The sequence below is a fragment of the Panthera pardus genome, unplaced genomic scaffold, assembly GCF_024362965.1.
Source record: "Panthera pardus isolate Hobbes unplaced genomic scaffold, ASM2436296v1 HiC_scaffold_13, whole genome shotgun sequence".
Taxonomy (NCBI): domain Eukaryota; kingdom Metazoa; phylum Chordata; class Mammalia; order Carnivora; family Felidae; genus Panthera; species Panthera pardus.
Window position 1 is genome coordinate 44,663,512 of NW_026526688.1, and position 12,455 is coordinate 44,675,966.

Below are 12,455 nucleotides of genomic sequence, written 5' to 3' on the forward strand. Positions count from 1 at the left end.
CATTTACATATGCAATCTTAAAAAAAAAAATTCGGGGCGCCTGGGTGGCTCAGTTGGTTGAGTGTCCAACTTCAGCTCAGGTCATGATCTTGTGGTTCATGAGTTTGAGCCCCGCGTGGGACTCTGTGCTGACAGCTCACAGGGTGGAGCCTGCTTCAGATTCTGTGTCTCCCTCTCTCTATGCTCCTCCCCTGCTCACACCCTGTCTCTCTCTCAAGAATAAATAAAGATAAAAAAAATTTTTTTAATAAAAAATAAAAATTCCTAAATTCAGATAACAGACATGGTTGCTAGAGGTGGGGCCAGGGATGCAAATGACTGAAGGGGGTCAAAAGGTACAAACTTCCAACTTCCAGCTATAAAATAAGCAAGTCATGAGTAAGTAAGATACAGCATGGTGACTATAGTTAATACTGTATTGCATATTTGAAAGCTGTCAACAGAATAAATCTTAAAAGTTTTCATCAGGGGCACCTGGGTGGCTCAGTCAGTTAAGCTTCTGACTTCGCTCAGGTCATGGTTTGTGGATTTGAGCCCTGCGTCTGGCTCTGTGCTGACAGCTCAGAGCCTAGAGCTGCTTTGGGATTCTGTGTCCCCCTCTGTCTCTGCCTCTCCCCTGCTTACATTCTGTTTTTCTCTGTCTCAAAAAAAAAAAAAAAAGACATTAAAAAAAAAAGTTCTTGGGGGGCTTGGGGGGCTCAGTCAGTTAAGCATGTGACTTGATTTCATCTCAGGTCATGATCTCCCGCAGTTCGTGAGTTCAAGGTCCACATGCAGCTCTGGGCTGACAGCTCGGAGCCTGGAGCCTGCTTCAGATCCTGTGCCTCCCTCTCTCTCTGCCCCTCCCCTGCTTGCACTCTGTCTCTGTCTCAAAAATAAATAAACATTAAAAAATTTTTTTAAAGTTCTCATCAGAAGAAAAAATTTGTAACTATATGTGGTGATAGATGTTAATTAGATTTAATTGTGGTGATCATTTCACAATAGACACAAATATCAAATCATTACAGTATATACCTGAAACTAATATGGTATTACATGTCAATTATATTTCAAAAAAAAAGTCAAACTTAGAAAAATAAGTACATTTTATGTTTATTGTTTCCAGGTCCTAAGAAATAATCTATTACGCTTCAAACTACTTTTGCTAAGGGTAATATTTGCCCAGATATTTCTTCATCTCTGAGACAAAAACATGAAGACAGAGTCCATTAAGTAACAAAAACCCACACATCATTATTATGAAATCTCACATGTTTTGAAAATCAGTATATTAAGAAAAAATTCAGAAAGTCTGGCAATTTTAGACCATACCTGGCCTTGCATTTCCGGTCTTACAGGATATGTACTTGGGTATGGAGCCCTAGGTGGTGCAGAATTCCAATAGTTAGAATTGTAGCTAGGATATGGTGGCTGGTCCTAAGGAGGGAAAAAAAAGTCACCTTTAATAATATTCTTACATCATATTGAAAAGTTGATAGAGGCAAGTATAATTATCAAAAAAAAAAAAAAAAAAAAAAAAAAAAAAAAAAAGGCAATAGAACCCTACTATAAAATGGGGCACCTGCATGGCTCAGTTGGTTCAACATTCGACTCTTGGTTTCAGCTCAGGTCATGATCTCAGGGTTCTCACAGTTCATGAGTTCAAGCCCTGCATGGGACTCCATACTGTGTAGGGCTCCATGCTGACAGCATAGAATCTGCTTGGGATTCTCTCTCCCTACTCCTCCCCAGTTGCACATGGACTCTCTCTCTCTCCCAAAATGAATAATCAAAAAAAAAAAAAACAAAAAACTCTATTAGTTACAAACAGAGAGGGAGAGAGGCAAACCGTAAGAGACTCTTAAATACAGAGAACAAACTGAGGGTTGCTGGAGGGGTGAGGGACAGGGGAAAATGGGTGATGAGCATTGAGGAGGGCACTTGTTGGGATGAGCCCTGGGTATTGTATGTAAGCGATGAATCACGGGAATCTACCCCCAAAACCAAGAGCACACTGTACACACTGTATGTTAGCCAATTTGACAATAAACTATATTTAAAAAATAAAAAAATCTATAAAAAATAAAAAGAGAACTTTACTATAAAATCACTCATTATTAAATTGATGCTTGAAATATTATATTGTAAGTCACATGCCCTAGAAAAAGCAATTATTGACTATCTAGGTCTATTCTTATGCATTATGATACCAAATGACATATAAAGGAAATCTACTATGTTAAGATGATTATCAAAACCAGAGACCTAGATTCCTTTGTCCCTCTCCAATCACCAATCCTATCACTACCAATTTAATTAGCACAACAAGAATATAGTTCTTTGGCACTGTTAAGAATAGTATTTGCCCAGGGGCACTTGAATGGCTCAGTCAGTAAGCATCTGACTTCAGCTCAGGTCATGATCTCAGTTTGTGAGTTCAAGCACAGCAGTCAGGCTCTGTGCTGACAGCTCAGAGCCTGGAGCTCACTTCAGATTCTGTGTCTTCCTCGCTCTCTGCCCCTCCCCCATTCATGCTCTCTCACCTTCAAAAATAAACATAAAAAAAAATTGTTTTTAAAGAGTAATATTTGCCTATCTCAACAACTTTGAAGCTTGAAAATAGTACCACTAAACTTTACTTCAAACACATACAACTTCAATACTCGTTGGCCTGCCATACTAGTTTTTTCATATTTCTTTGCTTTCTGATATGGCTACACCTTCTGCTGGCAGTCTACAACTAACTCCAGCATCAGGAATTGATACAGAACAACTACCACTCCAAGAAGAAAATCTAGCTATGACATTAATCTCTACAGCTGTGCACTACAACTCAAAGAGTTAATGATTTGCAATAAGCCAATAAACTCCAAGAGACTAGATCAACTCAAAAAAATTTTAGAGTCTATTTAATGTATACACTTGTTCCTAGAAGTTATTTCCCTTTGAACTTTATAGTTTTAAGCTTAAACAAGATCTTCAAATTGTTTCACAAAGAAATTCACTGGCAGTTGTAATCAGAGTTTAATTGTCACCATCTTAGCTTAACTGCACTAATCAGTTTCATAATGCTTTGTTTTCAAAGCACGAAACTATTCCATAAGACATTATACAAGCTGGGCAAGTAGCATCTCCTTTACATAATGCAGAAATTAGAGAAGAGAAGATTTAAAAAAAAGATCACAGGCATACTTCAGATCCTAACTACCAAATTTCTTAATCAGGCAGATGCCCCCAATTAATAATGCCCTCCCTTCCTTCCCCTGGTGAAAGGGTAAGCATTTGACTAACTGATTTCTCTCTACCAAGAACATGAATTGTGAGTAAAGATGAAAAGACAAGAGTTGAAGCTGACTCACCCTGGCAGTGGTGAACTAATCCCTAAATCTCCAGAACTAGGTTCCTCTAGCAGGAACCAGGTTCCTGTTCTCGCCTACTGACTCTCTGAGGTACCCGCATTTCCACTACTTCACACTCCTATCCCTCACCCTGCCCAGGTCCTCACTTCCTTCCTTCCTCAGCTTACCAACACCTAATCCTTTGCCACTGCTTCCCTCAGATACACTCACCCTGCAAAAAACCAGCCCTGTCTAAACCCAACTGTCCACTGACTTCGCATCTGCACTTCCTCTAAATACTGGTGGAGAAACACAAGCTCTGGTTTCACTTATTTAGAGGCCATAAATCTCAAGTAGAGACCACACTTCCTTAGAATGTTCATCTCACTCTCCAGAATAGTTCCACTCTTCTTGTTCCCTCAAATTCTAATATCCTCTTAGCCTGGGGTGCCTGGGTGGCTTAGTTGGTTGAGCCCTGACTTCAGCTCAGATCATGATCTCACAGTTCGTGAGATCTCACAGTTCGTGTGGGGTTTGAGCCCCACATCAAGCTCTCTGCTGACAGCTTGGAGTCTGGCACCTGCTTCAGATTCTATGTCTCCCTCCTTTCTGCCCCTCCCCTGCTCGTGCTCTGTCTCTGCTGTCAAAAATAAACATTAAAAAAAAAATCTACCAGTATCCTCTTAGCCCATCCCTCATTTTTCAACTGACTTTATCTCATATTTCACCTTAAAAAAAAAATAGGAAAAAGGAATCAGAAGTGCCATCTTCCTACTTAACTAAATTGAATGCACCCTATCTGCCATTGTCTTCCCAGAAAGCGTGAAGGAAGTGCCTCTGGTCCTATGAAAAGCCGATTCCTGGAGCTTCTGGGTGGCTAAGTCCATTAAGCATCCAACTCTTGATTTCAGCTCAGGTCAGGATCTCAGTTTGTGAGATTGGGGCCAAGCTCAGGCTCCATGCTCATGACACAGAGCCTGCTTGGGATTCTCTCCCACCCTCTCTGCTCACGCCCCACTCATGCTATTGTGCTCTCTTTCTTAAAATAAGTAAACATTAAAAAATAAATAAATTAAAAAACTAACAAATTGGATAACCACACACAAAAAATAATTCATTCAAGTAACTCCTGAACAGGTTTCTGAATGGATAGCCTCAGTGGTATACATTCTAAAGGCAAAATAAATACAAAGAAATATTAAACTTTATGTAGAATATTCTCAGTAGTGATATTAGCATTTTAATTTTTAAACTATTTGTGTGTATTTCAGAATAGAGGAAATAAATAGAACAATGGTATTGGGAACCAGTATTTTCACACTAGAAAAGAAAAATAATAAATGGAGAAACATCAGAAGTATTGTATAGAGTGGATTTGAATTAGACGTACAAGTATAACTATATTCTAAAATGTAATTTAACACTTTTTTAAGTTTATTTATTTATTTTGGGGAGAGGGGAGTGGAGAAGAGAGGGAAGAAGAGAGAGAATCCCAAGCAGACTCCACACTCAGCGCTAAGCTCTAGCTTAGCGGGCTTGATCCCATGACCTCTGGATCATGACATGAGCCAAAATCAAGTGTCGGACACTTAACTGACTAAGCCACCCAGGTGCCCCTAAAAATGTAATTTCACCATTTAAGCAAAAGAAACAAATATGTGTGTGTGTGCCACTTCCAAACAAAGGATTTAGGAATTAATGCAAACTCTAGCAACTCTTTTGCATGCCTGTCCTCCACCATGAAACCAGCATATCCCATACAGGAGCTGTGATTTCAGCTTCAGTCCCAGAACAAAAAGACACAAGAGCAAACCAAACCCAACCTAGAGCCTGGAGAAGAGTCACTACAGCAGACTCACAGAACATGAGCAAGAAATAAATGTTTACTGTTGGAAGCCACAATTCTTGAAGTGTTTTTTTTTTACTACAGGAAAAGTCAGGAATACGATAACTAAATACCAAGTTGGTAACAAAACCATACAGAAAGAAAGAATTATTTCAAATGACTTTTAAATAGCAGTATTTTTACTATACATCTTCAGTGGAATATATGCTAGGGATAAGCTCAACTGCAAAGAAACCTAAAATTGCACTCATTAGTTAACTGTTAGTCATAACATTGCTGTTATTATTTTTATTAACAGCTTTACTGACATATAATTCACTACAATTTAACCATTTAAGTTGTACAATTCAGCAGTTTTTAGATTCACAGATAAGTGCAATCATCACTAGAACCAATTTCAGAACATTTTCAAAACCTCCAAAGGACATACCAAAGGGTACCCTTTAGCTATACCCTCCTACCTCTGCACTCTCCCAGCCCTGTGCCACTACTAATCTACTTCTATCTCTATGGACTTGACTATTCTGGATATTTCATATAAATGGGATCATATATGTGATATCTTGTGGCCAGCTTCTTTCACTTAGCATAACATTTTTGAAGTCCAACTATGTTGTACCACGTATCGCTACTTCATTTTTTTGTGTGGTCAAACAGTATTCCATTGTGTATAAATTCCATTGTTTATCCATTCATCAGTTGACAGACATTTTTATTGTCTGTTGCCACCTTTTGGCTATTATAACATTATGTTAATGTTAATATAATACTATAAAATATATTTAATATATATTTAATGTATATTACATACTTATTTACATATAATATATAAATATAACAAATATTTAATATATATCTTAATATATACTATAATAATAATGCTGCTGTAATCACTCATGAAATTTTTTAAAGATTTTTAAAAGTTTATTTATCTTGTGACAGAGTGTGAGGACCCACGCACACAACCAGGGAATGGGCAGAGAGAGAGAATCCCAAGCAGGCTTTGTACTGTCGGCGCAGAGCCTGATGCAGGGCTCGAACTCACAAATGGAGAGATCATGACCTAATCTGAAATCAAGAGTTGGATGCTTAACCGACTGAGCCACCCAGGTGCCCCTTCATGAATAATTTTTTATGTGAACATACATTGTCAGTTCTCCTGGGTATATGCCTAAAAGTGAAATTGTTAGGTCATATGATAACTGTGTTTAACAATCTGAGGAACTAGAAACTGCCAAAGCAGCTACACCAATTTACATTTCTATTAGCTATGTGTGAATTCCGATTTCCCCACATCGTCAGAAATAGTTTGTCTATAGTTTTGTGTTTATAGCCATCCTAGAGGGTGTGAAGTGTTATCTCATCGTGGTTTTGATTTACAGTTCCCTCATGACTAATGATGTTGAGCATTTTTTTCTTGTGCTCATTGGCCATTTTTTGTCTTCATTAGAGAATTATCTGTTCAGATGTTTTGCCCATTTTTATGTTGGGTTATTTGTATTTTTATTGTTTAGTGTTTTTCTTTAATGTTTATTTATTTTTGAGACAGAGCAAGAGACAGAGTGCAAGCGGGGGAGGGGCAGAGAGAGAGGGAGACAGAATCTGAAGCAGGCTCCAGGCTCTTGAGACCAGAGCCCGACGCCGGGCTCGAACTCACGAACCATGAGATCATGACTGGAGCTGAAGTCAGACCCTTAACCGACTGAGCCACTCAGGCCCCCTACTGTTTAGTTTTAAGAGCTCTTTATGTATCTTATATACAAGTCCCTTTTCAAATATATGATTTGCAAACATTTTATTCCTTTTCACTTTCTTGATAGTGTCCCTTGAAAAGTTCTTCATTTTAATGAAATCCAATTTATCTATTTTTTAAATTTGTTGGTTGTGCTTTTTGGTGTCTTATCTAAGAAACTGTTAGGCAGGAAGCTAGGCATGAGCAGCAGGAGAATGGACCTTACATGTCCTGACAGAGAGCCCCAACTGAGGACCGCCCAGGGACTACCTTATTCCACTCATCGAGCAGTTGGTTTGTGGTTACATTATCACAGCAGAGAAAGAGTTAAGTTTGTTGTGCCTGTCCTTATCTGACCTATGTTTCTAGAATACAAATAATAATTGCTGTTTCCTATCCCATGCAGGCATTTCCAATACTTCTTGGAAAGGAAATACATAGTTGACTATCATGTATTCCAGGCCTATGTTGTGACCCTAGAACCCACCCAAAAGAAAAGACGGATACAAGCTCACACCCCGGAGTTTCTTCACTGGTCTGTCTTCACTGGTCTTGTCTGTCTTCACTGGTCCGCTCCTCCCTTGAGTGTACTTAATGAAACTTTGCTCTGCTTTTGCTGCCCTGTAACTCTTTACTATGGCAGTGAAAAGAATCCAGGCTTCCTTCCTTTTCTATCTAACACTCCGTAACATAACCACTCCAAAATCCCAAGTAATGAAGATTTACCCCTTGTTTCTTCTAAGAGTTTTGTTTTATAGTTTTAGCTCTTACATCCAGGTCTATGATCCATTTTAAGCTAATTTTTATATATGGTATGAGAGTCCAAACTTTATTTATTGTATATGGCTATCCAGTTGCCATGGTATTGTATGTTGTGCCATAGACTGTTCTTTCCCTCTATTAAATGGTCTTGGATGGGGCCCCTGGGTGGCTCAGTCAGTTAAGTGCCCGACTTTGGCTCAGGTCATGATCTTGCTGTCCATCAGTTCAAGCCCCGTGTTGAGTGCAGAGATTACTTAAAAAAATAATATCTTGCAAAAAAAATTTAAAAATTAAAAAACACTTGGGACACGTGGGTGGCTCAGTTGGTTAAGTGTCCGACTTCGGCTCAGGTCATGATCTCACAGTTCATGGGTTCAAGCCCCTCATCGGGCTCTGTGCTGACAGCTCAGAGGGTGGAGCCTGTTTCAGATTCTGTCTCCCTCTCTCTCTGCCCCTCCCCCACTTGCGCTGTCTCCCTCTGTCTCAAAAATAAACATTAAAAAATAAATAAAAATTTAAAAACATTAAAAAAACCTATTTCACAACTCCGTCCATTGAAAGGGTCTAGAAGCAGTGATAACACAATTGCAATCAGTACACCTGGCACACAAATTTAACTTCTGTACCAGTTATTAAGCTATTGTCCCTCAACTCCGCAAATGCAATGTTTTTCTGTGATGCAGGATTTGGAACATTTCTCCTCTGCTGCTTGCTTATTACTATTCAGTTCTGCCATAGGAGGCACTAGGTTAGAGGAGGAGAGAAGAGATTTGCTCCTTCCTGTTTGCTTGTTTGCTGTTTCTGTGTCAGCCCAGCAATGCCCTTCAACCTGGAGGCAGCAGTTAGTAGCAATCTCCAGATTCTTCTGGTTTTCCAGAACTCCCTCAGAAAGACCAGCAGCAGCTAGGCAGTGCCTCTTCCTGGATTCCAGCTCCAGCAGGCCATTCTTCCAAGTTTGCTGGTTCTAATAACCTTACCTCTTCTCTTATTTTCCAGCCCTAGGAACTGTAGTTGTTTCCTGCAGTTACCATCTTCTGTGTTACCTCCCTTTTCTCTTTTTGCCTTTTGAGATCTCTAACACCCACTTAACTAATTTCCTAAAACAAATTCTTTCTTTTAAAAGAACTAGTGTGGGGCGCATGGGTAGCTCAGTCGGTTGAGTGTCCGACTCTTGATTTCAGCTCAGGTCATGATCTCACAATTTGTGAGTTTGAACCCCACAACAGGCTCTGCACTGACAGTATAGATGGAGCCTGATTGGGATTCTCTCTCTCTACTTCTCTCTCTCTCTCACTCCCCCATGCTCTCTCTCTCTCAAAATAAGTAAACATTAAAAATAAAAAATAAATTAAAGTAGGTTGTTCTCCTGCCTAGGTCCTGACATAAATGTTTCTGAAAACAATTCCCCATTTAAAAAAAAAAAAAAATCAAGGCTTCTTAAAGGAATGGTTGATTATATGTCTGGACAGAATATATACAAAATAAGCCTGGCACATCTTGTACCAGAAATCACAGAAGGTGACAAAAATCAATGGGTCATGTCAAAAGGACTCAGAAGCCAAGAAGAAGGAACTCCCATTGGCATGATATGAGATCATTTAAGCAATAGAAATCAAATGACTGCAACTGCTTGAAACGCATTGAAAATACTGAATATGTTTTATATGTGTATACATACATTTATTCAGGTTATGCAAATGAGATCATAATGATACTGCAAACAACAAACAAGAAAGTTACTTTCCTATAATTTTAATAGGGTTTAGAAGTGAATGAAAACTAAATCTTACATCTTTTTTTTTTTTAAGTTTATTTTTGAGAGAAAGAGAGCACACACAAGCAGGGAAGGTGGGGCGGGGGGGGGGGAGAGAGAGAGAGAGAGAGAGAGAGAGAGAGAGAGAGAGAGAGAGAATCCGAAGCAGGCTCCAGGCTCTGAGCTCAAACCCACCAACCATGAGTCATGACCTGAGCCGAGGTTGGACACTTAACTGACTGAGCTACCCAGGCGCCCTTGACCCATCTTTTAAAAAAAAGATTCCCAAGAGAAGATGAAAGATTTAAGGGGCACCTGGGTGGCTCAGTCGGTTAAGTGTCCAACCTCGGCTCAGGTCATATCTCACGGTTCCTGAGTTGGAGCACCGCATTGGGGTCTGTGCTGACAGCTCAGAGCCTGAAGCCTGCTTCTGGTTCTGTGTCTCCCTCTCTCTCTCTCTGCCCCTCTCCGGCTCACATTCTGTCTCTCTCAAAAATAAACAAACATTAAAAAAAAAAAAAAAAAAAAGAGAGAGGCACCTGGGTGGCTCAGTCAGTTGAGCATCAGACTTCAGCTCAGGTCATGGTCTCCCAGTTTGTGAGTTCAAGCCCCGCATTGGGCTTTGTGCTGACAGCTCAGAGCCTGGAGCCTGCTTTAGATTCTGTGTCTCCCTCTCTCTCTGCCCCCTCCCCTGCTCATGCTCTGTCTCTCAATAATAAATAAATGTTAAAAAAAAAAAAAAAAAAAGTCAATATCTATACCTTGATTATGGTAGTGGTTACATAACTGTATATGTTTGTCAAAACTCACAGAGCTATATCTTTAAAAAAGTACAATTTAGAGAATGTAATTATACCATAATTTTCAAAATGAAAAAAAAAAAAAAAAAAAAAAGAATGTTGTCTATGGTCATACCACCCTGAATACTCCCAAACTTGTCTGATCTCGGAAGCTAAGAAAGTTCAGGCCTGGTTAGTACTTAGATGGGAGAAGGTCTTCAATGAAGTAGTAAGAATTATTATTAATTTTATTAAGTCTTAATAAAAAAATTGTCTTCACTTCTTTTTTTCCTCCCTTTTGGACAAAATGGAACAAATCTAAAAATATCCCCAGTAATGATGAAAGTCTGCAGCTCAAGGTCCTCCTAACACAACACTAATTCTATGAAATAGCATTTGGTCTCACAGGAAGCTGGCTGAAGCTGACCTCTGTTTTATAAACTGAGTTGCCAATTTTATCACATGCTTAACTCTTCCCAAACTTTTTACTTGTTGTCTGAAACTAGACAAAGGTGCTAAAAGGTGATATAAACCAGACAGAGGTAAGTAAAGGCTTTCACAAGAGGTAGTAATTAATGTGAATTAAAGTTCTTATGGCACTGGAAATTTGATCAAAATTACGCAAGAATAAATTAATTTACTTCCCTTTTGAGAAGAAATACTTAAATCGTAGATGAAGGCTGGAGTCAACTCCTTTCACGTTTATCTTAGAACTAGTTAACAAACAGAAAACTAGGGTTGAAGAAGTGGATACAAGATTAAATTTACAAAGTGACTTACCAACATGCCTCCAAAATATGACCCCAGCCCAAGCAAATCTAACCAGCAGAGGAAGCTGACTAGTGCTGCTACGAAACTCCATTTACAAATTTGTTTACCTTGTTAACAAGAATTAGACAAAAACAATTAGAAAAGTACATTAAAAATGGTTTTTATAGCTATCTATGTCCAAATCACTACAAAAGCACTTTATGTTCCTGTATTGACCACCATCAAAAATTTTTTTTCTCAATCTCATTTGGGCCTCTCCCGTGCTTCTCCACAATTTTCCACTTTCCCCTAGCACCTGTTTCAAATATTCACCATATCAAGTTCCCAGCTTAATCCCTGCCATTTCCCTTCCTCTCAGATGACCTCACCTCCTACTTCATCAAGGACACCAAGAGCTATAAACTCCTTCAATGTTCCTCCACTCTGACTCCAAACTGATTTTTCCTTCCTCTGGCTTGGATGGTTTTCCAGCTCTTCCTCACTTTTTTTTTTTTTTTTAATGTTTTATTTATTTTCGAGGTGGGGGGGAGGGACAGGATCAGAGTGCGAGCAAGGGAGGGGCAGAGAGAGAGGGAGACACAGAATCGGAAGCAGGCTCCAGGCTCTGAGCTGTCAGTACAGAGCATGATGCAGGGCTCAAACTCCTGAACCGTGAGTTCATGACCTGAGTAGGAGTTAGACACTTAACCGACTGAGCCACCTAAGTGTCCCTTTTCCTCACTTCTTAATTCCTCTTTCCACAAGCCACATTCTATTCTTTTGTTCTCATCTTTCTTCTCATTCTACTAGGTTACCCTCCTTTGCTTACAAACATATTCAAAATCACCTAATCCTAAAAGTTCTTCCCTCAATCCTGGTTTGCAATCAGCTAACTTTCTCATTTACTAAACTTCTGGAAGTACAGTTTTACACTGGTTGTCTTTTCATCCAAACCTCCCATTCATTACTTTTAATACGATTTTAAACTGTCATCACTAAAATCAACAAGGCCCTTTTAATTGCCAAATCCAACAGCATCTTTTCAGTTCTCATTATCACTTACCTGCAAAACAATATTACGGCCTTGCTTGCTTTGCATTGCATGACTTTCCTGATTTCCCTACTGTCTTTCCACGTATTCTGACTGTCTCCTTCTGGAATCCTCTTTCTCTGTCACTATTCTAGATCACTATTTAAAGATCTCCCACGGGAACATTACCCAGTTTAGTACCTCGAATATGCTTCAATTTGATAACTCTCAAATCACTATGGCCATCCCCTATCACTCACCTAACTCCACATCTATTGTTTTGTCCTACCAACAACTCCTGGATGCCAGACTCTAAAATTTGACATCAATGGGTACCTGACTGGTTCAATCAGGAGAGCATGTGACTCTAGATCTTGGGGGTTTAAGTTCAAGCCTCATGTTGGGTGTAGAGATTACTTAAATAAAATCTTTAAGAAAAAAAAAGGTGACATCAAAAAACCCAAAACAAAAACAAAATCATAA

At 39.2% G+C, this 12,455-nt stretch overlaps 1 protein-coding gene across 3 annotated transcripts in view; it reads right to left on the reverse strand.

Moving 5' to 3' along the window:
* Window positions 1-12,455, reverse strand: part of BAG4 (BAG cochaperone 4) — a 29,937-nt gene that overhangs the window by 11,867 nt on the left and 5,615 nt on the right. For 2 of the 3 annotated variants that reach the window (XM_019440782.2, XM_019440780.2), the window contains exon 2: window positions 1,315-1,419. The exons of the other annotated variant lie outside the window; for it this stretch is intronic. In XM_019440782.2, coding sequence (XP_019296327.2) covers window positions 1,315-1,419 — 105 coding nt within the window. The remainder of the gene's footprint in view (window positions 1-1,314; window positions 1,420-12,455) is intronic. 3 annotated transcript variants of the gene reach the window in all.